The sequence below is a fragment of the Acanthochromis polyacanthus genome, chromosome 21 (genome assembly GCF_021347895.1).
Source record: "Acanthochromis polyacanthus isolate Apoly-LR-REF ecotype Palm Island chromosome 21, KAUST_Apoly_ChrSc, whole genome shotgun sequence".
Taxonomy (NCBI): Eukaryota; Metazoa; Chordata; class Actinopteri; family Pomacentridae; genus Acanthochromis; species Acanthochromis polyacanthus.
Window position 1 is genome coordinate 21,078,931 of NC_067133.1, and position 27,620 is coordinate 21,106,550.

Consider the following 27,620-nt stretch of genomic DNA (forward strand, 5'->3'; position numbering starts at 1 on the left):
TGCTTGTATGCATGACTGACGATGCCGGGACAAGCTCTGAATGAGACGACAGATGGTGTCCTGGGGTATCTCCTCCCAGAACTGGACCAGGGCATCGCTGAGCTCCTGGACAGTCTGAGGAGCAACCTGATGGTGTCGGATGGAACAAAACATAATGTTCCAAAGGTGTTCTATTGGATTCAGGTCAGGTGAGCATGGGGGCCAGCTAATGGTATCAGTTCCTTCATCCTCCAGGAACTGCATGAGTTCTCTTACCACATAAGACTGGGCATTGTCGTGCACCAGAAGGAATCCAGGACCACTGCACCAATGTGGGGTCTGACAATGGGTCAAAGGATTTCATCCTGATACCTAAAGGCAGTCAGAATGCCATTGTCCAGCCTGTAGAGGTCTGTGCGTCCCTCCATGGATATGCCTCCCCACACCATCACTGACTCACCACCAAACCGGTCATGCTGAACAATGTTACAGGCAGCATAACATTCTCCACGGCTTCTCCAGACCCTTTCATGCCTGTCACATGCACTCAGGGTGAACCTGCTCTCATCTGTGAAAAGCACAGGGCACCAGTGGTGGACTTGCAAATTCCTGTGTTCTATGGCAAATGCCAGCCGAGCTCCACGGTGCCAGTCAGCAAGCACAGTGGGCACTAGCCTCAGACCACTCTCATTACATCTCTTTCTGATTGTTTGATCAGAGACATTCACACCAGTGGTCTGCTGGAGGTCATTTTGTAGAGCTATTGCAGTGCTCATCCTGTTCCTCCTTGCACAAAGGAGCAGATACCTGTCCTGCTGATCGGTTGAGGACCTTTGACAGACCTGTCAAGCTCTCCCAGACTAACTGCCTGTCTCCTGGAATCTCCTCCATGCGCTTGAGAATGTGCTGGGAGACACAGCAAACCTTCTGGCAATGGCACGCATTGATGTGCCATGCTGGAGGAGTTGGACTGTCTGTGGAACCTCTGTAGGGTCCAGGTATCGCCTCATGCTACCAGAAGTGACACTTACCCTAGCCAAATGCAAAACTAGTGAAAAACAGTCAGAAAACATTAGGAAGGAAAAAAATGTCAGTGGCCTTCACCTGTAAACTCATTCCTGTTTTGCGGGTTGTCTCATTGTTACCTCTCTAGTGCATCTGTTGTTAATTTTATGAACACCAAAGCAGCTGAAACTGACTAAAAACCTCCTCTGTAACTTACTTGACCAGATCAGTATCCCACATGTTTGACTGATTTGATGCAATGCTTAGATTAAAAAGTGTTCCTTTAATTTTTTTGAGCATATAATTATTGATATTGATGAGGCTCTAACTATAACTGACACCGTGGACTTTTCTTCACTTCAGACAGGCGAGCTGTTACATGTGGTCACAGTTCACCAGCTACACACGTGGACAAAATTGTTGGTACCCCTCAGTTAAAGAAGGAAAAACCCACAATTCTCACTGAAATCACTTGAAACTCACAAAAGTAACAATAAATAAAAATTTATTGAAAATTAAATAATCAAAATCAGCCATCACTTTTGAATTGTTGATTAACATAATTATTAAAAAAAAACAAACTAATGAAATAGGGCTGGACAAAAATGATGGTACCCATAACTTAATATTTTGTTGCACAACCTTTTGAGGCAATCACTGCAATTAAACGATTTCTGTATTTGTCAATGAGCGTTCTGCAGCTGTCAACAGGTATTTTGGCCCACTCCTCATGAGCAAACAGCTCCAGTTGTCTCAGGTTTGATGGGTGTCTTCTCCAAATGGCATGTTTCAGCTCCTTCCACATATGTTCAATGGGATTCAGATCTGGGCTCATAGAAGGCCACTTTAGAATAGTCCAACGCTTTTCTCTCAGCCATTCTTGGGTGTTTTTGGCTGTGTGTTTTGGATCGTTGTCCTGTTGGAAGACCCATGACCTGCGACTGAGACCAAGCTTTCTGACACTAGGCAGCACATTTCTCTCCAGAATGCCTTGATAGTCTTCAGATTTCATCGTACCTTGCACACTTTCAAGACACCCTGTGCCAGATGCAGCAAAGCAGCCCCAAAACATTACTGAGCCTCCTCCATGTTTCACCGTAGGGACAGTGTTCTTTTCTTCGTATGCTTGGTTTTTGAGTCTATGAACATAGAGTTGATGTGCCTTACCAAAAAGCTCCAGTTTGGTCTCATCTGTCCAAAGGACATTCTCCCAGAAGCTTTGTGGCTTGTCAACATGCATTTTTGCAAATTCCAGTCTGGCTTTTTTATGAGTTTTTTTCAGCAGTGGTGTCCTCCTTGGTCGTCTCCCATGAAGTCCACTTTGGCTCAAACAACGACGAATGGTGCAATCTGACACTGATGTACCTTGGCCTTGGAGTTCACCTTTAATTTCTTTGGAGGTTGCTCTGGGCTCTTTGGATACAATTCGAACGATCCGTCTCTTCAATTTGTCATCAATTTTCCTCTTGCGGCCACGTCCAGGGAGGTTGGCTACTGTCCCGTGGGTCTTGAACTTCTGAATAATATGAGCCACTGTTGTCACAGGAACTTCAAGCTGTTTAGAGATGGTCTTATAGCCTTTACCTTTAAGATGTTTGTCTATAATTTTTTTTCGGATGTCCTGGGACAATTCTCTCCTTCGCTTTCTGTTGTCCATGTTCAGTGTGGTACACACCTTTTCACCAAACAGCAGGGTGACTACTTGTCTCCCTTTAAATAGGCAGACGGACTGATTATGAGTTTGGAAACACCTGTGATGTCAATTAAATGACACACCTGAGTTAATCATGTCACTCTGGTCAAATAGTTTTCAATCTTTTATAGAGGTACCATCATTTTTGTCCAGGCCTGTTTCATTAGTTTGTTTTTTTAAATAATTATGTTAATCAACAATTCAAAAGTGATGGCTGTTTTTGATTATTTAATTTTCAATAAATTTTTATTTACTATTACTTTTGTGAGTTTCAAGTGATTTCAGTGAGAATTGTGGGTTTTTCCTTCTTTAACTGAGGGGTACCAACAATTTTGTCCACGTGTGTACAGTATATCATCTGGTGAAAAAAATCATCCTGAGCTCCTTCCAAGCTGGATTTTATTTTACTGTAATAATCTTATCTGATAACAAAAGTCAAAATATCTTCACCTCATATTCTTGATGTGGAAGATTGGTCATATTTCACAGCACAATATTCACAGCAGTGAAATTATTGTGCGTATAGATGCATTACAGAAGGTGACAGCTCTAATCATAATTGTAGCTATCTAAGTACAGGTAGCCTAGTAACAATGAAAACACAGTTTTTTTGTACCATGAAAGGCTGATGTTAGATAATTACATCACACACGTACAGAATTTCAAATAATGAAAAATCAACTATGAATATTTACTTATTAACTTTTTCCTTGAAAATACACTGCAACATCTCTTCTCTTGGTATTTTTAATGATGGTCACCCTAATATAACCAAAATATTAACTGTACCTGATTTGGTTCATGTGCATCAGAAAAGTAGTATCCTTCAATGCAGAAATAACAATAAAAATTCTCACAATACAGCAAACATTACACCAATTTCAAAGTCTCTGCACTCGCTATGTTTTTATCAAATTTACTTTATCCTATGAACACTCTTAATCAAAAGTCAGATGAAAAAACCCCCAGTGTGGCAGCCTTTAGTAATTATGACCCACATCTCTTGATCAGCCTGCCAGAATATCTAAGGGCAACGAAGTGTTGATACTATGAAACGCAAACTGAAGTTTTACATTTTTTGTTAGAAGTTTGCTTGATTTCATTGATTTATTTGCTAATACTTCTATTTTCTCAAACTGATTATATTTATATACTTCTATATTTATTTAGAGGCTACATTTTAGTCTGTCTTATCATTTTTTTAGTGCTTCATCTTTATCATGAAGCTTTGCCTTTTTATTCAGTTTGTATGAAAAGGACATTGCGTAACATTTCATTTATCAGTTGCAGATTGTGCGTTTTGTGTGCCACTCCTTTAAAAATGGAGGTGTGGTGTCCCTGCTTAAATGGCCACCAGCCAATCATGTCGAATGCTGTGCTGCATTTGTGACCTATTGTGTCCCATAATTGTGCCTTCAGATGATCTGTTCTTGTGCTAAAAAAATACATAAATGTATAAAAAAAATAACAAGCACTCAGAAAGGCAGCATTCCACTAAGGCTGCTCATCTCTTGTATGTATGTTCTGACAGATAAGTCCCAATAGCAGTGAGTTTGTAGTAGGATTGCAAGCATTTGATCATCAGCAAGCAGTTACAGTAGCGCTGTGGATTTCATGCAGAAATCTTGAAATAATCCATGGATCCAGACTATAAGCTGCATCACTGTCAGAATCTAATTATTTGGTCCTTGTGTCATTTCTGACTCTCCCTGAAAATATCGAAATCCGTTTTTTTTTGTGCTTTGAGTAACATTGTTAACAGACAAACCAACGTAGAATGTCACATAACTCACACAAAATGTCAAATTCAAACTGTCAAAAATATTATACTGTAAATATCTGAAATTAAATACAATTAATGACAATTACCAGAAAAAGAAATATTTATTCTGGGATTTTACATAGATTCTTTGGTTGAATGTGCGATGTGTTTTATATTTACAGACGTTTTCACAACAAAAAGGTTGAATAAACGCAATTTCATCAGTGTCTAATATCCATAAGCATTGGCAATCTGTTAAAAAATAATATACACTACTGCTCAAAAGTTTGGGGTCACTCAGAAATGTCCTTATTTTTTGAAAGAAAAGCAGTTTTTTTTCAATGAAGATAACGTTAAATTAATCGGAACTCCAGTCTAGACATTGTTAATGTGGTAAATGACTATTCTAGCTAGAAACGGCAGATTTGTAATGGAATATCTACATAGGAGTACAGAGGTCCATTTTCAGCAACCATCACTCCTGTGTTCTAATGTTACATTGTTAAATATTGATTGCACGACATAGAGTTGATACAAGTTATCGACTTATTATTTCCCCTACACACATGGGTGCCCCCCGCGTGATGAGTCACACTGAAAGTTATCTTTATTAGCTGACGCCCATTTCTGACAAAACGAAACTTTGGCAAATGCGGAAATGAAGTGACAGCGGGCTTTTGATGGGACTAACATCGCGGGTTCATCGTTGCAGCAGCAGGGATGGTTCGCGGTCTCATCTTTTTGCAGAAAAGGTCAGTCAGCTCAGGTGTGAGAGCTCATGTGTTTGTTAATCTTACCGAAAGCTGTAGGTGATAACGTCAGACCTAACGTTATGACAAAGTAGGAATAAACTAATCCTATTAGCCGGAGTAGCTATCGTACCTTGATGTCACAGCACGTCTGAGTAAGTCTGGTTCAAACGGGGTTACACTGTGATGTAGTTCGGTTAACGCCTGCTATATTTGCACGTATTATTGTGTTCTTGCTGGAAAGTGACCAATTGACCAAGCTAACGTTAGCTACGCAGCTCAGTAGGCTGCCCGCTGTAGAGCGTGTGAGCTTGTTAGCTAGTTAGCATGCCTGCTGCTTTATTTCAGTAAGTGCGCTGCAAAGCTTTAGTTTCACCCGATACACGTGTCGTGATACTGTGATAATGTCAGCTGCCGGCCGCTTGTTCAGTGTCTCTATTTTGCTCTGAAACGAGGCTACAGTACAGGAAAGAAACAGGAAGTGACTTAAATAATGTCTTTAGCGAAGCAAATATGTGATTGGACAAACTGTGGGGTCGAAGATATTATAACTACGAAGAGGAATCTCTCCGCAGCGGAAAAAAGCGTTCCCCAACCACGCAGTCTGTAAATATGTAATATGCTTTCTTCTGCTGTTTTTGATTATTGGAAACAGATAGAAACATAACGTATACATACATACATACTTCCATGTTCAAGGTAAGATAAGGTTTAACTTTAATAATTCAGAACGGATATTTTTTTGTGTCTGATAGGGGAGAAATCCGAGTATTCGATTCAAATATCACCACAACGACCAAATATTCAGATATTTGGGTCTAGCCCTATCAATTATGTATGCTGTCTCCTTCCATTCTATTCGCAATTTTCTTTGCAATGTTACCACAGCCATAATTTGCAGAAATGTGAAGCATTTTTTATGGATTTTTTTTTAAAGAGAAAAATAATTACAAAAAGTACTGTTCACAGTGACATAGGTTTTGGACATGTAAAGTGTACACATAATAAAAAGTATGTATATCTGTACATATGTCTGTAGCTATTATTCAGTCACGGAGCCTGATGTTGACTGCTTATTGATGTAGTTTTGAAAAAAAATGTAATAATAATGACAATGATGATGTATGAGCTCTGCCTGCTAAGGACTGGTTGCACATTACACAGACATATACAACTGTTTGTACGAAGTGCAGTAAAACTCAGATACACCACTTTCAAGCCTCAGCCTGAAGGTGTAGCCAGAAGATAAAAAATTGATAGATTTTTCCATTGCGAGTGCAAGACAGCAGCAATGGTGATTTCCAGCTCAGTTATCCAGAAGTGAAAGCAAAGTGAGGATCCAAACCACATGATGTGATGTCACTAAATTCTCAGCACATCTAATATATGAATCAAATTTACACGCTTCATCCATTAGACATACCAGAATCTAAATCAAGAATTTGATATTATTGTATCATAACATTGTACTATTGAATTAGAATTTTAACTTGTTTGAATGATGTGTCCTGGGTGAATTAATCTTTTTCAAACTATTTTTTAAAGTTTTCAGCCTGTAAATAAATAATGCCTACCATCTGTCTAGATGATGAGAAAAGTTGCAAAAGTCAATTTGTCAATTTTGGCCTGCTCATTGCTCTTTGATCCTGATAAATATAGTTTAGTGCAGCAACATTTTTAAACATTTTTATGATATTTCAGTTTTAAAAAAGGTTGTTCTTCAATGAACTAAATGTGATCAATGCTCCCTTTCTCCTCATGAGATTATTTTTTGCAGGAATTTGTATTTTAGTGTACTATGAGAGCTCTAGTTTTCCCTTCTCTTTGACTGAAGTCTCCCTATCATTGAGTGTTATTTAGCAGGATCGAAGGTAGGCATGCAGTGAGTCACTGGAACTGTTGCAAAATGATTTCCATTTTGGCTACTTAACAAAATGTTTACAGGCTACTGGGTAAGACTGTTCAAAGTCCAGAGGAGAAGTAAACAACTTTGTTCTGGGTGGTTGTTGTAGAGCTGATAACAGTTTCATGAGCCTTCGACTGGTAAAATTGAAACTAAAAGGAATCTGTTTTCTTTCTTTGCAGGAGTCACTGAAGTCTGACAATGAAGTGTCCAGGTTGTCTCCATAATATTGTGGAGAAAACTGCCAATTTCTGCAGTAAATGTGGCACCAGGCTGACTGTTCAACCTGCAAACACACCGGGTTAGTAGATAAGTTCAGAAATTTGGTCAAACATTGTATACTGTAGTGTAATATTTTTGGGTACAGTATGCTAAAAATAAAAGGTGATACAGTCATGGCAATTGCTGTTAAACTTAAGAGTACTGTACTACAGTTAAATATGTCTGAACTACATAATGATGAATATTCTAATAATCAGTGATGTTTTGATGGTATTGATGAAATATGATAATTAGAACTGGGACATTTCGATTAATCAATTACAGTAAGCATGATGAATTATAATGAATTAAAAAAAATAACACATTTAATCGCGTCTTTTCTCAAGGTACGTGTTCACAGGATCTGTCAATTTCTCAAATTGACGGATCCCAAAAAGTCTTACAATGTTGAATATATTTGCTATAATTGGACTTTGAGTTTGCAGTAATCTATGGATGTAGTTGACAGATGAAAAATGCAGATAAATATAAATGAAACAAAAACCTTTTTGTTGTTTAAGTTCACGTATATGTAGGGCTGAGTACCGAACTTCGGTTCTTTAATGGCACCGACCGAAATGTTTCGGTAGTAATGAGTATCAAAATAAGCCTCGTCTTTTGATTCCATGTTCCGGTACTTATCACGTGATTATAATAAAGCAAACCTGTGATTGGCTGTAACATTACACGTGATTGCGGCAAGCCGGAAAAAAAACATGCTGTGGCACACCTCCCCCCATTCACAGACAGGTTTCACGTTTGGTACATTGACTTTACTGCAGTTGTGTAGCGTGTCGTCGAAGTGAGAAAATATGCCTCTGAGGTCTAAAACGTGGCTCTACTTTTGTAAAATGGATGCCAATAGTGTGCGGTGCAGTATATGCCAAAGCAGGTAGTAAACTCCATCTAAGGCTAAATACCGGCACGAGACCGATAGTCGACAAGTACCTTAAGGGAAAGTTGAAAAGAACTTTGAAGAGAGAGTTCAAGAGGGCGTGAAACCGTTAAAAGGGAAAAGGGTGGGGTCCGCGCAGTCCACCCGAGGGATTCAACTCGGCGGGCCAGGGGCGGCCGCTCGGTGCGGGAGGATCCCCTTGCGGGACCTCTCCCCGGGTGCGGGTCGTCCCCCGCCGGGCACATTTCCTCCACGGCGGTGCGCCGCGACCGGCTCCAGGTCGGCCAGGAAGGGTCCGGGGGCGAAGGTGGCTCAGTATGCACTGAACTGTACATTGCTTGCAAATGTTCTTTTGCACTGGAAATCACTGGAAAATTAAACTCAAGATGTGAAAAGTAATGTGTAATGCAACTTTCATTCTGTTGGAGTATATATTGTAAAACTGGTATCGAAAAAGTATCGTTTAGGAACCGGTATCGAAGTGAAGGTATCAGTATTGGTACCGGTATTGAAACTTTTAGATTGATACCCAGCCCTACGTATATGTCTATTCATTGATTCAGTTGTCAACCAAAATTTATTTGAATTGAAAATCTTTGCCTCTTGTGTCAAATATTGCTGTTGGACAAAAATGCAATTAATCATGATTAATTACAAAGCCTCTAATTAATAAGGTACTTTTAAAAAATTGTGGCCCACCTCTAATGACAATCTGATGACAAGATCTGACCAATGGATTTTGAAAAATACAGGGTGACACAAAAAAACAAAATCTGCTGTTGACATTCCTCATTGACCGCTGCAACATGTCAGCTAGGATACTGTGAATTTCATCCTGAATTCTCTGTTTTAACTCATCCAGAGTTCTTGGTCGAGTCATGTACACTTTACTCTTGAGATAGCCCCAGTTAGATTTCAAGAATACATTCATACAGGAGGACGCCATCTACAGGAAGTAATTTTTAAAAAAGGAAAATTCCGTCATTGTTTCTTAAATGGCATGTTTTAAGGTTTCAATTACTATGAATAAAATTTTTTCTTCCATCACTCTTGGATTTTATTGGATTGTTAAAAAGTTCCTGTTTTTTGTGTCGTCCTGTATAATGGTGTCAAAACTGTTTATCAATAATATGCCCTGTAGGCATGGAAAAAAAATGACCAATCTCACAGCAAAAAAGACGATGCACAGCTCAGTATTTTTAGTATTTCTTGTGGTGTTAATTACCACTAAGAACTACTCCTAGATTTTCTGGCGACAATAAATCCTGCTGCCTCTGAATGCTGGCTTCTCTTGGTGATTTTTTTTAAGATCTTTATAGAAGCTTTTTGGACATTTGTACACAGTCAAGTCTTAGACTCTGGCCCATGATTTGAAAATTCGTTTCCACATCAATATACATTCTCACAAGATTTGATTGATGGATTTCACAGAAATGTTGAACAGCATGTAGCAAAACAAACAGAGAACACAGGACTTATACTTTATCTGTACAGCCATGGCCATAAGTTTGGACACAAGTACCATGAGGCTTGTGAATCTTAGAAAATACCACAAAATTGTCACTTACAATACAGTACACAACTCCTGAGAACTATATTAAGTTTCATATTTAAAAAAAAACATCAAAAGAGTTTGGTGTCATTTTGTTATTCTTACCAAATTCGGTTGTGAAAGTACTGCATTTTTTGTTATTTTCTTCTAATATTATGTTTTGGGAACAAAGTTGTTCCAATTGTTGGAATTTATTGATAATATTATATCCCTTGTTGATTTGTTGACTAATTAAACTGGTGCTGTCAAAAAATATTAGTTATGTTCTGTAATAGACATCAAAACAGACATAGTAAGTCATGCTGTGTCCAAACTTATGGCCATGGCTGTATATTGTACTTGCTTAACAGTGTTCCATCAAGGGATGAGTGTATGTATTATCCGTGGGACTACTCTGTCAACTGTCACAATCAGACAGACATACTTAGATTACACTTTAAAATGTGTACAAGTAAATATGTAAAGTGATGTAACAAAAAAAGGAGTTCATCTGTTTAAAATTTACGTCATGGCTTGACAATTTAGGAATGTCGCACTTATGAAAGCTAAATTACAAAGTGCTTCACACGAAAATAATAAGAACTTCACATTGAGTGTAGTTTTTCTGGCCCTCAAGATGGCAGTATTTCTATATTTATCAGTTCACAGTTTGGCAGGCAATAGAATGGGTGGGTAATCTTACACACTGAGTAAGATTACATTTGATAATCATTTTGTGACCAGCTTTATAAAATACCAACAGTTAAAAAGCCAACTCGAGCCTTTTAACTTAATGAATAAGCCTTTGTTCATTCACATATTTATGTTCCTGACATAAACTTATGTCTTGTGTTTGTGGTCAGTATTTATGCATCTGTACATTGTAGAAGTTCATTTTCACATCTTAATATTTCCTTACAGCTCTTATTACTCTTTTTTCTATCACAGAATGCTTTGCTTGGTCTCTAAGATTTCATTGTATTGATAATGCAAATACGGTACATTGAAGAAAATCCTATTAGCACATTGCCTGCTAACGGCAACTGTTATGTCAGCAGGCACTGAATGAGTAGATTGTTACTTGATGTGCACTTGAACTATCTATGACCTGAACAGATGTACCCCGAGCAGACAGGGAGAGCTCCTGTCATTGAAGGATCAGAGAGATGGCCTATGTATGGAAGTATAATCAGTTGTAAGAATTAATGTAACATAAGAGTCATTGTTCACTCTTGAGGAATATAAAGAGGTCTGCTGAAAGAGTTGTGGGACGCTTTTAGCCAGAAACTCAGCATGGTGACTGATTGGGTCCACTTACGCAAGTGTATTTAATAGAAACCCAAGAACTGTTAGATTGTGAGTTTGTTTGTTTTGGTCAAAATTTCCCTAATCCTTGGTAATAACACATAGATACAATCTCTTTTTGTCGTTGTGTTCATAAATATGGAGGTTGCCCCCCATAAATAATCTTTGCAATCTTTCAGTACAAAGTCACTGCTTCCTTCTACATAGCTTTTACTATGGCAAGGTGATGTGATTAGGATTTAGCTAGAATGCACAAAAAATTAATGTCCATCAATACAGTAAGCTACTGTCATCGATAATTCTGGTACTTATCAAATGGCTGACTGTCACAATGCATGCAGTTATATTTTTTTTTAACACTATGTTTCTTACTCCAGATGCAGGAAACGAGCCTAAATCCTTGGTGACAGGCTTGGAAAATACAACACAGAAATCAGTGCCTCAGAAAAATGTGGACAACAAAGAACTCAACAAAATTCATAAACGACAGACTGATGAGACCTTCAACAACCCAAAGAAAAAGGTGAGAGTAACTGTCACTGGCTTGCGTTGCTTTTTTTTTTTTTTAAAGCATGGGCAACTTCATATGAGTCTAATGTCTAACTTTATCTAATTACTCTTGTGTACAGTAACATTATATTCTAAAACTTTCTAATATGACAGTTGTGCAGTACACTACCTGAATTAAGGTCGTTCATAGTGTTAATTTTTTGTTTCAACTGTTTCAGAGATACAGTGGGTACGGAAAGTATTCAGACTCCTTGAAATTTTTCACTCTGTGTCATTGCAGCCATTTGCCAAAATCAAAAAAGTTCATTTTATTTCTCATTAATGTACACTCAGCACCCCATCTTGACAGAAAAAAACAGAAATGTATATTTTTTGCAAATTTATTAAAAAAGAAAAACTGAAATATCACATGGTCATAAATATTCAGACCCTTTGCAGCGACATTCATATTTAACTCACATGCTGTCCATTTCTTCTGATCCTCCTCGAGATGGTTCTGCTTCTTTATTGGAGTCCAGCTGTGTTTAATTAAACTGATTGGACTTGATTAGGAAAGGCACACACCTGTCTATATAAGACCTTACAGCTCACAGTGCATGTCAGAGCAAATGAGAATCATGAGGTGGAAGGAACTGCCCAAGGAGCTCAAAGACAGAATTGTGGCAAGGCACAGATCTGGCCAAGGTTACAAAAGAATTTCTGCATCACTCAAGGTTCCTAAGAGCACAGTGGCCTCCATAATCCTCAAATGGAAGAAGTTTGGGACGACCACAACTCTTCCTAGACCTGGCCGTCTAGCCAAACTGAGCAATGGTGGGAGAAGAGCCTTGGTGAGAGAGGTAAAGAAGAACCCAAAGATCACTGTGGCTGAGCTCCACAAAGTCAACTATCACTGCAGCCCTCCACCAGTCGGGGCTTTATGGCAGAGTGGCCTGACAGAAGCCTCTCCTCAGTGCAAGACACATGAAAGCCCGCATAGAGTTTGCCAAAAAACACATGAAGGACTCCCAGACTATGAAAAATAAGATTCTCTGGTCTGATGAGACCAAGATTGAACTTTTTGGTGTTAATTCTAAGCGGTATGTGTGGAGAAAACCAGGCACTGCTCATCACCTGCCCAATACAATCCCTACAGTGAAACATGGTGGTGGGAGCATCATGTTGTGGGGGTGTTTTTCAGCTGCAGGGACAGGATGACTGGTTGCAAACCTCTTCCAGAGTGCTCAGGACCTCAGACTGGGCCGAAGGTTCACCTTTCAACAGGACAATGACCCTAAGCACACAGCTAAAATAACAAAGGAGTGAATTCAGAACAACTCTGAGTGTTCTTGACTGGCCCAGCCAGAGCCCTGACCTAAACCCAATTGGGCATCTCTGGAGAGACCTCAAAATGGCTGTCCACCAACGTTCACCATCCAACCTGACAGAACTGGAGAGGATCTGCAAGGAAGAATGACAGAGGATCCCCAAATCCAGGTGTGAAAAACTTATTGCATCATTCCCATGAAGACTCATGGCTGTACTCGCTGAAAATGGGGCTTCTACACAATACTGAGCACAGGGTCTGAATACTTATGACCATGTGATACTTCAGTTTTTACTTTTTAATAAATTTGCAAAAATTTCTACATTTCTGTTTTTCTCTGTCAAGATGGGGTCCTGAGTGTACATTAATGAGAAATAAAATGAACTTTTTTGATTTTGGCAAATGGCTGCAATGACACAGAGAGTGAAGAATTTCAAGGTGTTTGAATACTTTCCGTACCCACTGTATGTTTATTCTAATATATAGACAGTGGGAGACAATAGTTTGTATTGTGTATACTGTGGGTAGACTAAACAACAGGAACGCCTCTCTATACAATACAAACCAATTCAACAGATCTGAAAAGTAAATTCTCCAAAATGTGTGTAAATTTAAAACAGTTCCAAAAAATCAAGCAGTATAGCCTTCATGAAGGTAGAATTTATTGTAGGGATGTTGGATTAAATTACATTTGCTAGGTAGGTATATCTATATACCTATGAAGATTATAAACTGACAGCTATAAATTTAAAGAAAATATAAGCACATTAATATTTTCCAGGTGGAAACAGGATCTTTTTGGGAAGAGGCAACATATGCGATCTTGAATTTAAGAAATCCTTATTTGACATGGAAAAATTCTTTGTGCAAAAGGCATGTCAGAATGCCAACATCTAAGACATGCTGGTATTACAAAGACGTGCTTTAGGGCAAGCAGTTGTAATAATCAAATATTCCAGTAGAAACATTGTTTGGAATAGCTTTTAGAAATACTTTGAATTTCTAGCAATCTTGAATGTTAATTTGTTATCTAATCCTCTGAACCCGAAAATTCACCAGTGAGTTTGCAAAATCTCACAAATCATTTAAAATCATTTAGCATAGCCAGCAATGGAAAAAACGGAGACATTTGCCAAATTCTAAACATCTCAACGGTTCTTGAACTAGTCATCTGCAACGTAACTTTCAGATGGGAAACTTAACTAAATCTAAGCCTAAAATTATGATAATTCTTCTACAGGTCTCATTTAAATATTTTCCAGTAATGAAGTGTTTAACCTGACTCTAAAAAAATAAAACAAATTCGAGGCTTCTCTGTGCAAGCAGAAAATTCTTAGTGATTCATCTGTCACCAAAAGTCATGTGAGGGAAAAAATCTGGGACTTTTTGACTGAACTGGCCTTAACTCAGGCTGCTTGCACAGAGCGGAAGCCAATTAAAAATCAAACTAATAAAACATCCATATTAACTAGAATCATCTTTTTTCCAAGTGTTGGTAGCACCTGTGGACACTTGGAAAAATACCAAAAGTGTTAATCACAGTTTTTATTTGTAAAAAAATGTAATAAAGAAAATTCATGCTTTGTGATTTATGGCATTATATCTTTGTTATACTGCAGCAAAGGACATTTTGGAGTTCTTACTATTTCTAACTATGGTTGTGCTGCCTATATAGAGTGGAAATACCTTATATTGCAGTAAAAGATTTTCCCACATTAATAAAAATGAGGCAGTAGAAATGACCCAGAAACTGTTTGGGGTTCAAAAAGGCCTGGTTTAGGGTTTTACATTGTAAAACTAATTTGTCTTCCTTGCTTGTCTTCAAGAAAAAGAAGAAAAGGAATAACAAAAAGAAAAAAGATGGCAACATGTCATCAGACCAAGATCAAAGCCAATCTGACATGTCGCATTTGTCTCTGGACGACAACCAGGGAAAGAGAACAGAGGGCACAAAAGACTCCTCTGACCCTGAAAGCTCAGATAATGCAATGGACGAAACACCAGATGCACTCCAAGATGGGCTGAGCCAGCCCAGTTCCTCAGCAGTTAATGATACCGCTGTACCCTCTAAAGACACACAGGTTACACAGAGTGACAGCGCAGCCATCACAGAAGAGGCACCTACAGCAGGGAAGTCCGAGGAAACCATGGGCAAACCTAAAGAGGGAGAGGGCAATGCACAAAAATTAACAAAGGATCAGACACTCGAAACACCACCTGCTGACTCTCCAACTCAACAGCCCATCTCAGAAGACAAAAAGAGTACAACTTCTCAGTCAGGTTCTGGTGAAGGAACAAACTCCACAAGTCGTAAAGAGCAAAAAACTGACAGAAAAACCTCAAAAACCAAGAAAGACACAGTCAGTACTAAAAAACCTACACTGGACCAGAATGCAAATGTGGAATCAAATCCAAAAGACACAGCAGAAACCAAACAGAAGGGAAAAGGCCAGCAGGACCAGCAACAGAAGCAGACTGTAGCAGCTGGGCAAAAGATGGTTTTTGGCCCTCAAACATCGTCAAAGGTAATGCTAACTGATATTTATGAAAGGTAGTGCTTATTAACAAATGGAAGCCTACATATTTAGACATATTAGACAGAATTTTCATGAGTTTAAAGTGTGTATTCAGTGTACACATTCAATGTTACAGGCTGACAGCACAGGCTCTAGTGTGGACCCAGAGGTGACAGAAAGCCACATGGTGGTTGAGCAGTCAGGGAGTGGGCAGGACTCGACTCCAGCACAGACCTCAGAAGGTGACACAGGAAGTAAAGATGGCAGTAAGGATGGCATGAATTCCAACACGCAAACAGCGCCCCCTCCCAAAAGGTGATGAAATTCTCTCAGATGATTGAATGCACCGCTGTTAGATAATTTTTGCCTTTTTTTTTCTGTCCCTAATGTATAATGCAGCACTTTTGTATTTATTTACTTTTGCTTTTTAGGCCGGTGAGGAACAATACGATTGCTGCACAAGACAGACTCACCATTTACTTCCATGCAGTTCTCTCAAAGGATTTCAAATTTGATCCAAAAGAAGATCGCATCTTCATCAGGGTTGGGCACCGCATTGGGACATGGGAAGAAAATGCAGTTGAACTGTTTGTGACCAGGTATTTATTCCTACATTATTAATCAAAGGAGTTCAGATGGTTGCTTACTCTGATGGCACATCAAATGACACATTCAAAAAAATTATGCTGCAAATTTAAATTTTCATTCATAAAAAAACACAAGTCCCTTTCAAGCATGCACTCCTTTCCATTAATCTGACAGCATGCTCGTACATAAGCTTGTGAGCATGTAGGCCTTCTTATCCTTGTGTGTTTTGTAATGTTCTGCCTCACTGACTTTGTTTCTTTTCACACAGGGATCTTGGAGAACATGGTTTTCTGGTTGAAGGCACTCTAATGACAATCAAATCCAAAGCTGTGTCTGTGTCGATACCATACAAATATGTGGTCTATAAATATGGAAAGAAGACATATGACTTTGAGTACATATACAAAGTGGATTCTACACCAGATGTCCATACCAACAGATGTTTGTTTGTGAAAAACCACCTCATCAATGACGATGGTAAATGAAACTGTCACTTGGTCAGCTTGTTATTGTATTTGCCTGTGTGCTAATGGCATTCCTATACCATGTGGTGTTTATATTGCACATAGTTAAAATCACATCTTTATCACAATAGGAGACTGGCATCAATATGATGACATCATCTGTGCTGAGCCATCAAAGAACATCTTCAAACGCGTCAAGGAAACATTCTGGCCTGAACAAAGGAATAATTTAATTAAAGGCAGAGAGATTGCTGGGAATATAATGCTGGAGACTATATTTGATCTACTCAGGAGCTGGAATAATACCAACTTGAGAAGTTTTCTGATCCAGCTGAGTCAGTTCATTCAGGTCTATGGGGAGCCTTTCGTGTATGAAGACAAAGAAAAGAAATGGTACTCCTTAAAGTATGGGCCAGATGATGTAAGTTTACAACCTTGTTTACAATGACTAGTAACCCTCCTGTATGGCCAGCTCAACTTACTTCTCTGTATCTCTTCTTTAATGTTGTAGGTGAAGAAGATGCTGAAAGAATTCATGCTGAATAACATGATTCCTCAGCTGAGAGAGGGAGACGGAAAGAGTCTCTACATTAAGGACCCCTTGAGAGCAGCAGTGATCATGCTGCATGTATGCAGACAGCATCAAATCAGACTTGAGAATTTTGAGCTCAAACGACTCTGTACTGCACTGTGTTTACCCAAGCTAGAGAAGGACAACTTCCTTCAGTACTGGACCGATTTTTCTCAGTGTGCGTCTTCTCTCAAAAGGTTGGCACCTAATCTTTTCAATAATCTTACAGTACATCGTCTGTTGACTGAAGAGTAGTATCCTTAGTAATTGCATTTGCTGTAATATTTAATATCCTGTTGAAATGCACATATTGTTTTTGTTGTAGTCTGCCGCAAATGTTAGGGTCCCTGATCACCACTGTAAAAGCAGCAACAATGCCTCACTGGATTATGGTACTACCACTTTACCACCTCCTCAAAGGCACCACAAAGCCTTTTGAACCACCATCTTCTGGAAACTTGAAGTATGGTGCATCCTGGGCAGGTTTACAGGGCCTTGAAATGAATCCATCAGCATACATGAACAGTCAAGACAGAAAGTAAGAATCCACCTACTTTTGTGTAGACATCTGCCAGTGCATTTATTTGAGCATAGAACTGCATTACTGTCTATTTTCTAATTGTTCTTTTGTTCTCAGAGCTCTGCTAAATGTGATGAAAAACCGCAGTCACTTGATGGAGGTGGATGCATATTTAGTTCGATCCTATTTGTACCTGATGTCAACTGATGAACTCATGGAGTGCAGCACCACCATTAACCCTGAGCTTTTGGACATGCTTCAAGTTTTCACTAACAAGACTCCTTCCGATATAACTGCCAGCAGTTTTGAGGTGAGTGGAAAAAAGCCAGACATTTACACGCCCAAAATATGTGTCGTTAGTTTATTGTGAAACAGTTTGTCAGATGCAGTTAAGAACAAAAGTTTACATACACATGAAAAGAGCCTGCATATAATATACAGCCATTAAAGAAAGTTTATAACACGTAGTCAGAATCAGTGTTTTAATAAATTAGACCATGCTTATCATTATATTTCTTAACAAAAACAACAGCAAAGGCATTTACAAAGAAAACTTTTTATAAAAAAATTAAAAAATTTAGTTTTAAAGTATATTTTACAAATTTATGTAAACGTGCCTTCAAGAAAGTTTACAACACACATTCTCAGTACTTTGTAATATAGCCCTTGTTGTCTATAACTGCTTGTAATCGTTTCTTGTATGTGGAGATAAGCTTCCTACACTTCTCTACTGGAATTTTTGACCACTCCTGCTTACACAGTTCTTCCAGTTGCTGGAAACTGCCAGGATTATGACTGGCAACCGCTACCTTCAGTTCTCTCCATAAGTTTTCAATCGGATTCAAATCCGGTGACTGGCTTGGCCATTCCAGGACTGTCAAACGTTTTTTCTTGAACCACTCAGCCATTAAATGCGACTTATGCTTCGGGTCATTGTCCTGTTGAAATATAAATCCACGACCCATCCTGAGCTGCTTTGCAGACTGGAAGAGGTTTTCCTCCAATATCTCCTTGTATTTGGCTGCATTCATCCTTCCATCAATCCGGACAAGACGTCCAGTTCCCCATGCTGAAAAGCAGCCCCAGAACATCAAGTTGCCACCACCGCACTTCACAGTTGGAATGGTATTATTAGGGTTGTAAGCCTCGTTCTTCTGACGCCACACACGGTCATGACCTTTATTTCCAAAAAGGTCAATCTTGGTCTCGTCTGACCATAAAACTCGAGCCCAATCATCTTCTGTGTCCTCAAAATGAGTCTTGGCAAAGTTTAGACAGTCTTGAAGATGTCGTTTTTTCAGAAGTGGAGTCTTCCTTGCCCTTCTGGAGAAAAGGTCTGCACTGTGCAAGACTGAAGAAATTGTTGTCAAAGACACAGTTGTTCCTGCATTCTTCAGACTATTCTGCCGCGACTTGAGTGTTGTTCGTGGGCTGGTTTTCACTGTTCTAACTATGCTAGCCCTGGCACGTGAAGATATCTTTGATGGTCTTCCAGACCTTGGCAATGTCGACGTGGTGTTGTGTACCTTCCACTTTCTTATTATTGTCCCGATAGTTGACACAGGAATTCCCAACATCTTAGACATCTTTCGGTAGCCTAATCCTGACTTGTGAAGGTTAATGATCCTCTTTTTGATCTCTTGAGACAGTTCTTTTGCTTTGCCCATGGTGATATTACTTCTGCAATGACTGTTGCCCATGTTATCAGCCCAATTTATACCTTTCAGCCAACATTGTTTGGTGGACAAACTGTTAGTTTGCTGACTGCATCTTATCCAAATGTTTATATGCATCAAACTGTGATTAAAAAAAGCTTCTCTGTCAGTTTTCACACATGTATTGTAAACTTTCTTGAAGGCACATTTACATAAATTGGTAAAATATACTTTAAAACTAAATATTTTATTATTTTTATTCAAACATTTTCTTTGTAAATGCCTTTGCTGTTCCTTTTGTTAAGAAATATAATGATAAGCATGGTCTAATATATTAAAACATTGATTCTATGACTATGTGTTGTAAACTTTCTTTAATGGCTGTACACGGTCTTTTCAATGGCAGTTTCCAATGACTCCTGTAACTGTTAATTTTCTGGTGCACTTAAATGTGTGCATTACCACTTTTGATGTGTGTCTGAAATGATTGTCTTGTTGGAAAACCCAAATGCATTTAAGAGCCAACCTTCTGACTGGCTTTTTGGTCACTCTTGCCCTTGGCCAGTTGTCTTCCAGCATCAGGGCATACCTTGTGTTTCTTTCTTTGCTGTCCATTAACCCTTTAAGCTTCAGTCAATTCCAGCTGTTTTCAGTACGAAAAATTGCTAATATTCTATTTTTAAATAAAAAAAATGACCAAAAATACAGGGAATATTGGACGCACATCGCGAGGTGCATTTCCTTGAAAACGACCGATTCGTGGATTTTATACCGACTTCAGGACATGTTTTGGACAAAATAGTTTACTGGCTTGTGTTGTCTGGATGTAAAAGGTTGAATTATGGCCGTTTTTTGTGGAATCTTTTTTTCTGTGTGTAATAATGAACCCGGAAATGTGAGTCGCGCTGTGTGCGTTGAAGCCGTGTATAGAGAACGGATGGATGAATATTTGTTTTTGTCGGACAAATGTGTTTTTCTCACCCGCTGTGGTAATCACATCTGAAAGTGGTTTATACCGGCGGATTCATGAGAATCTAAGCTTTCCATCGGCGTATAATGTTTGTATAATTGGGTTTGCAGCCGTCGGACATTCTTGAAATTCCTATGCAAATTAGTAGGTGTACCACCGGCGGTACACCTACGACGCACTGAAGCGTAAAGGGTTAATTCAAAATGAATCATTACCTTGGAACTGCAAATAGCTGTGACATAGGTGTATGGTTATAATGTCCAACTAGAAATACATGCACACCTCCCTGCCACTAAGAATCAGGAATTTTAAATGGTGGTGTTCATTCAATCAATTAATCTTCATGGTTTTCTGTTTTTTAGGCAGTATCTGACATCCTCTCACATATCCAAGGCCGTCTTATTGAGGAAAAATACAGGTGATTTACTCTTTACTCATTTTAAATTGAGTAGTACTGGCATGAAGAAGTCTGTAGACACACAAGTTGTTCTTATTGTTTGTACTATATTTTACTTGACTGTGGTTAATTGTATGTTGCGTCTTATACTAGAGATGTCTGCAAATATTTACTTGATATGTGTTTTGCTTTTATTGCCAATGTCGTATTTTGATTGATTATAACAATGCTAGTAATGTCAGCTGTTTCATATTTTCATGTTATTTTCCTTAAATATTTCCATTTGAATATGTACAAATTGAATTATGCATATGGAAGTATTTATCCTGCCTTTTTTTTTTTGTTTATCATAGATACTTTACAGAGGCTTATGGGAAAGAGTGCCTGGCAACAGCAGTGAGACTGTTAGAAAAGATCTGCAAAGGGGTTAAACCAGCATCATATACTCAAAACTACCCTGACATTCCCGTAGCATGCATGAATCTAGTGGCATCAGTGTCAGACTTTGTTCTATGCAACAAACAACAGGTATGTAAAGTATCTTATGGTGCAAGGCAGTTCAGGACAGTTATCCCTTGCTAATTAAATATGAACTAAACTTTACATTTAGGAATCTCAAGAAGGAGACAGAGAGCAACGATATGCAAAAGACTTGGTGATCACTCAGGCAATGGCCATAATGAGAGACTGGATCAGTCGGTCTTTCAGACAGAGTTTGCTCAACCGGGGTCTGACATCACTCTACCAAATTAAAGCAACAGAGGAGATTGAAGTGAGAAGTTTTATTACACATATGTGTCTTTGGTATATAATGCTGAAAAACTGAGCTTTAATTAGCTGTATTTTACAGATCTGGAACAACATAATCTCCATCCAATTCAAAGATGAAGAATGCACAAAAGAGTGGAGGCAGACATTCACCAAGGATTTTGAGGGAAAGTATAAACAAGTAGGTGATACATGCTTTGTAATTTTTAGTTTGTAAGTTACTTTTGGTTAAAGTGCAAAATATTTCATTTGTTTATGTGCCTGTGTGATTTTAGGAATCTTCTCTGGATCAAATTGAATTCTACTGCACAAAGATTGAGGAACTGAGTGATTCCCATCCACATGTTGCTGCTAGTATTGAGAGATGTGCTCTTGAGTCTGTTACGTCTTTGTGTCAGGTATGAAGACTTGTCGTTCACTTTTAACATTTACCTCTATTAATGGCATAGTTTTTGGCAGTCCTAGCCGTAATTTAAGAAAAACACTAGCGTTATCCCATAGTCAACAATGAAAGATGCTGCTACAACTGCTTTACAATAATTTATATGTAGAAATTCAAGGTTGTGCAAATGTCACAGGTTACTTGCATGTATTTTAAAGATGAAACATATTTTTCTTGTTGTTCAACATCATATGCAGACCAAGTCTGAGGGCAAACTGTTTGAGAGGTTGAAGATAAATTGGAAGTTCGGGAAACTCATCTCTGCCATTATCCAAAAATCCTGGCCAAGAGACACTCAAGGGAACTTTCAGGAAGATGAAGAAGTGGTCCTTCAGCACCTACTCTCCTGGACTGCTGCCAAAGATGTTTTCCAACTACATGGTATCTCCTCAGGAAAACATTCAAACTTGAACACTCCAAAAAAAACAAAACAAATTAAACTAGTTAATTTAATAGGGTCAAATACCTTAGTAGTAACCAGGCCTTAATTTATAACTGTGGCACAAGACAAGCACTGCAATCAATAGGTGGATTTAAATGAAACACTGACATGAAACTTCTGTCACCACAGGCGCAGATGAAAAGCTGATCGAGAAGCTCTCTCCCGATGCAAGGGACAGAATTGCTATAGGCATATCATCATTCACAGCCATGAACAATCAACTGGTCCAAGGAAACATTAAGATCAGCCTGCTCAACATTATTCTGGAGAGGCGAGACGTCTTCTTAGACCTGCTAAAGATCGGTAATAACTGTATGCCTGTCATCAAAGATTCTCGAGTGGTTTAAATGTGTACGCTGTCATAAAAATGATTGTTATTACTCCGCCAAGGAATGCGGCGGAATTATGTGATGGAAAATCACGTGACGGAAATCATACTTGCATAATTTCCGTCGGAAATCATACAAGTATCAGTTGATTAAATTGTGGAGGTGTATCCGAGTCCCATCAGTTCCCGCCGCCAGCTACATATTTAGATCACGTGATTCAGTATCCATACATAACATACACATGCATAACACGCCTGTGCTCAGCCAGGGTAATTTTTTATTAAAGATTTCATCTGTCGGAAATGATAAAAACATTGAGTAGACTTGGCTGAGTACTTCCCCTCTCTGAGTGCTTTTCTTGTATTAAGATAGGTGTGTGTGTGTGTGTGTGATTTGATAACAGACTGCCTGTCTGAGAAAGGACAATACAAGGATGGTGCCAAAATGAGGAGGCTGTTGCAATGCAGACAAGATGAAGTAAAGGCTGTGTACCATGAAAAGGAGCTCGTCGATGTCCTTTTACTAATGAGCCACAAACTAGAAGAACATATGACAGGTATGTTTACTGTATCAGAAGACTTAATCAGTTTGGTTTTGATCATGTAACTGCAGCAAATTTAACACATGCTTCGTAAATTTCCCTGATAGTTGACATCGCCGAAATTGAAGATACTCAACAAGTCAACATTGAGATCACAGCCTTGGATCATTTCATGGAGGTTCACCAGTTTGATCAGTTGCCCTCTCCAAATGCTGGCATTGTCACTTACTTCAATCTGGATGAACATGTCAGACAAATGGCTGAGGTCTTGTACACATTCCAGGACAGCTATGTGTTCAAAATGTGTTGGGAGAAGCAAGCCAAACTCCTGGCCTCTGAAGAAATGGAAGACGACGATCCTGATGAGCAAGCGATAGCAGCTGTTAATGCAACCCTTGAAGTGATGCATGACGACATTTTCTTGGCTTGCTTTGAGGATTACAAAGATATCTACACTCGTCTGAAGAATGGCAGCATACGACTGGAAGAGATCAACCAGCTTTTCAGAGATTACAAGGGCAAGTACATAGAGCTTGCACAGGACCTGGACATCATGTGCAGAGTTGATAAATCGACAGACAAACAGTGGATCCACAGCAGGGTTCAACAGATCGAGCAGTATCATGAGCTTCATCTAGCTGTGGCTTCAGCTCAAGTTATCATGATGGTCAAAGAGACGCTTTGTCTTCATGGGGACTTCAGAGTGCTTGAGACACTCACAAACGTTGTAAGTAGTTATGTTTTTATTTACTACACTGTATTCTACTCATTAACCATCGGAAGCGCAAAACCTGCAGACAAGTTTGAAAGGCATCGAGGCTTTTGAAAATATTGCCAAAACTACCATTTATCAAAGCCTGCATGTGTGAAATCAAATGAAAGTATCTATAGTATGTAGTCATGATTTTTCTAGTATTGGCAGAACAAAATGAAAAAAAAACTTGCTTCTGCTCATATGAGCATAAAGTTGTTTCATTTGAAGACACATAGTGATAATGGATAGATGTATGTACAGCGATTCAATTGATTTAAAATTAAAGAACAGTGTTTTTTGTTACAGATAATACATGCATGATTCCCAGTGATTGGTGACTGATAGTTACTAGTTACTTGGGCAAAGGTACCTTCATATTTGACTCTGCTCTCCTCTCAGATTCATGTAGACTTTCAGAAAGAGACGCTCAGTCGCATTGACAATGAGTTGATGCAGGCTAAGAGGGTTCTGGTAGACATCACTGAGCCCCGCAGACTGTGTCTACAGGAGCTTGGAGTCAGAGGACGCTTTGTAAAATGGGTGAAGGATGCTCTTGAAGGTAAGTATAGGTATCATTTGTTGCAACAGCTCTTTTAAAAGACATTCATGAAAATAATTTTTAAAATGAATGACTTTTTCTTAGACATCAATGAGCTGAAGGTGTTTGTTGACATCGCTTCCATCTCTGCGGGAGAGAATGACATGGATGTGGATCGTGTGGCTTGCTTCCACGATGCTGTCCTCGGCTACTCGTCAGTGCTGTATGAGCTCAAACCAGACTCTGGTTTTCAAGCCTTCAAGGAAGTGCTCACGAAGCTCTGGAGAGCATTGGAGAATGATAGCAACCTGCCAAAAAAACTGGTACGAGATATCGTCTAGTGATATTAGTGAACATAGCAATAAGATAAACTGAATACAATTCATCCTTTGATCTGAAGATATTCTTAAAGATAATAGTTTTAGTATTGCTAATTAAGTAGTTGACACCAATGTCGTTGATAGAGAACTTTTTACGAATATTTGTACATGTATTTGTACGTTATTAAAATAAAGAACATTCTTGAGATACTCTTATTTACACATTTTACTAATCCCTTGTTATGTTATTTGAGATATACCTCAGAAATATATTATTAAAAGATCGAACAAATAATGGATGAACTACAGGTACTCTTATGGATGTAAGTGTCATATAGTACCCTTCCTAAAGCTTATAATAAAAGAGAATGGGTATTACACTGAACAATTAAATCATATTTTCTGTTATTGTAGCGGGACAGTGCACGTCATTTGGAATGGTTAAGGACTGTGAAGGACAGTCATGGGTCTGTGGAGCTGTCGTCTCTTTCTTTAGCATCAGCCATCAACAACAAGGGAATCTACCTGATCAGCGCGCAAGGTGTAAAAAAGGTAAATAATATTGTTAAAGATGATTGCATCCCTATGCCAATGCACCATTAAGGTTATTTGTGCATCCTTCAAGATTGTGCATGAGATGGTATTTCTGTTTTTCAATCTAGCTGAGTCTTGACACAGCCCTGAAACTGCAAATTCCAGAGGAGAACGATGAGGGCCAGCACATGCGCTCCTATTCTCTTGAGGACCTTAGGGAGCTGCAGAACAAACTCATGCTTATGTCTGGGAAAGGGGATCAAGGGCAGAATGAAGTTGATCACTTTGCAGAGGTATATGGAAATATTCTTCTTTTTGTATGCCGTGAATTAGGACCCCTTTAAATGAAAAATCTCTCCTCTGCTAAAATATCTAGACCTTTAGCTGTGAAGCTCCAAGCTGTCGTCAGATATCAATGAAAAAAACGTAGCCAAGGAATTCTCTGTAGATTGGTGCAATACAATTAGGTGAATAATATATTAGAGCTAGGATATACAGCCATTTTCAGTTTAGAGCAATTCTCGGAGCACAGTGGCTATTAAAAATTCTGAAGTGGAATAGGTTTTATACTGCCAGGACTTGGTTGCCAGTCTAGGTAACCAAGTAAGAAGGGCTTTGGTCAGAGAGGTGATGAAGACCTATGTGAAATGGTGGGAGAGATATGGACTAAATGTTCATCTGAGGAAATGTCAAGGTGAGGAGTTTAATATTTTCATTAAATTCGAAAGGAGCAGATGATTTGCTGTACTTAGCAATGCAAAAAGTACTCAGTCAGCCTTATTACTTCCATCTCTGAAAGCTGTCTTAGAATTATTTCCCACCCTGTATAAAACATTTGCATCTGAATGTAAGTATTTTTTTTATCTTTTTTCAGATTTTTGCCAGTGTTCAAAGACTAGCTGAGGCATTCATTGCTCTTTACACTGCTGGGAATCCTCTGTTCAGACACTGGGAGGTGCAAATCCACTGCCGTTTAAACAGCCAAGAACCCAGCATTATGATGGACTTTAACCTTGGCACTCTTCTCAGTGTCATTGTGGAGGGCAGCATAGAGGAGCAGCTTCCTGAACTTTGCAGAAAAATGGAAAAATGTCTGGACTACTGGATGGATTTTATAGACAAACAGAGATCCCAACATTACTATCTGAACTATTACACAGCTGAACAGATAGTCTACCTATGCAGCAAGCTCACTCAACAAAATGTGGCCAATGTTGATGACCAGGTTCTTATGATGCTCTCCTTCATCAAGCCAAACTGCACATCCTCAGATCTGAGGCAAGTGTGGCATGCCCTTCAGTATGAAATCCTAATCAAACCGCAACAGCAAAATGAGGACATTGAGTTTCAAACTTTTGCTGTCATGCCCAGCAGAAATCTAGGGGACCCAGACTTAACAAATGAATTGGATCCTCTGTCAAGTCTTGTGGAACAAGCAAATGGTTTGCAAAATTTTGATCGGATATGGAATGCTTATATGAAGGACATGAAGAGCTTTCTCCCACACATTCTTGATATCAAAAGTCTCGGAAGGCTGTTGGAAATACTAGCCAACAAAGTTCAAGAGAATGAAGAAGATGACAGTGACGAAGACATTTCTGATGATAACACTGGGAATTTCATAAAGAGACAGCTACCCAAAGGTCTGGCCTCTGGAAACCCAAACCTCATTGTTTGCTCGGATGATGAAGTATTGACATGCTGCATCTCCATTTACATGAATAGTGAAGATGAGTCACTTCCAACCTATGATGAAGTTCTCCTGTGCAACTCTTCAACGCCGTATGAGCAGGTGGAGCTATTCCTGAGACGCTGTCTTAGCCCAGGCTACAGTGGACAGAAGATATACTCTCTACTGTATGGAGATCTGCTCACTTATGATGTGAGCTCGAAAGTTGAGAACTTTTTTCAACGAATGAAAATGCAGAGTGTTAAAGACTACAGACTTGTCATCATTTGCAGCTCAAAACGAGAACATGCCTACCTTCCATCAGCCTTCAGCCAGTACAGATTGCACATGGTTCCCCAGGAGCCACTGACGAGGATTCAGAGTTACCTCCAGAAACACTATGCTGTCCCAGAAGATCAGTGCAGCGCCGCAGCTGCATTTAAAGACAGACTCTGCGTTGGTGTCATCTCATCCAAAAGGGCTGGTGTTGGTAAGTATATGAACGATTTCATATTGGTAAATTTTACCTATATTCAATTCAATTCAATTTTATTTATATAGCGTCAATTACAGTCAAATCGTCTCAAGACGCTTTACAGAACCCATATGCCTGACCCCCAGAGCAAGCCCAAAGGTGACAGTGGCAAGGAAAAACACCCTTTTAACAGGGAAGAAACCTCGAGCAGAACCCGGCTCTATATAG

General features: G+C 39.0%; 1 protein-coding gene across 2 annotated transcripts in view; it reads left to right on the forward strand.

Annotated features, from left to right (window-relative positions):
* The first annotated feature begins 5,065 nt into the window (after positions 1 to 5,065).
* Positions 5,066 to 27,620, forward strand: part of rnf213a (ring finger protein 213a) — a 52,996-nt gene continuing 30,441 nt past the window's right edge. Inside the window, exons 1-25 of one of the 2 annotated variants that reach the window (XM_022216710.2) lie at positions 5,066 to 5,191; positions 7,274 to 7,392; positions 11,461 to 11,606; positions 14,726 to 15,424; positions 15,552 to 15,730; positions 15,847 to 16,014; positions 16,272 to 16,480; positions 16,599 to 16,888; positions 16,979 to 17,235; positions 17,364 to 17,576; positions 17,676 to 17,868; positions 20,546 to 20,601; positions 20,934 to 21,108; positions 21,191 to 21,352; positions 21,431 to 21,529; positions 21,624 to 21,746; positions 21,988 to 22,171; positions 22,362 to 22,535; positions 22,965 to 23,117; positions 23,210 to 23,829; positions 24,256 to 24,415; positions 24,500 to 24,717; positions 25,129 to 25,266; positions 25,377 to 25,541; positions 26,123 to 27,407. In XM_022216710.2, coding sequence (XP_022072402.1) covers positions 7,293 to 7,392; positions 11,461 to 11,606; positions 14,726 to 15,424; positions 15,552 to 15,730; positions 15,847 to 16,014; positions 16,272 to 16,480; positions 16,599 to 16,888; positions 16,979 to 17,235; positions 17,364 to 17,576; positions 17,676 to 17,868; positions 20,546 to 20,601; positions 20,934 to 21,108; positions 21,191 to 21,352; positions 21,431 to 21,529; positions 21,624 to 21,746; positions 21,988 to 22,171; positions 22,362 to 22,535; positions 22,965 to 23,117; positions 23,210 to 23,829; positions 24,256 to 24,415; positions 24,500 to 24,717; positions 25,129 to 25,266; positions 25,377 to 25,541; positions 26,123 to 27,407 — 6,166 coding nt within the window. In that variant the 5' untranslated portion in view covers positions 5,066 to 5,191; positions 7,274 to 7,292. Of the gene's footprint in view, positions 5,192 to 5,235; positions 5,344 to 7,273; positions 7,393 to 11,460; positions 11,607 to 14,725; positions 15,425 to 15,551; positions 15,731 to 15,846; positions 16,015 to 16,271; positions 16,481 to 16,598; positions 16,889 to 16,978; positions 17,236 to 17,363; positions 17,577 to 17,675; positions 17,869 to 20,545; positions 20,602 to 20,933; positions 21,109 to 21,190; positions 21,353 to 21,430; positions 21,530 to 21,623; positions 21,747 to 21,987; positions 22,172 to 22,361; positions 22,536 to 22,964; positions 23,118 to 23,209; positions 23,830 to 24,255; positions 24,416 to 24,499; positions 24,718 to 25,128; positions 25,267 to 25,376; positions 25,542 to 26,122; positions 27,408 to 27,620 lie in introns of those variants that run through there. The other variant, XM_051941088.1, reaches the window with a different exon arrangement.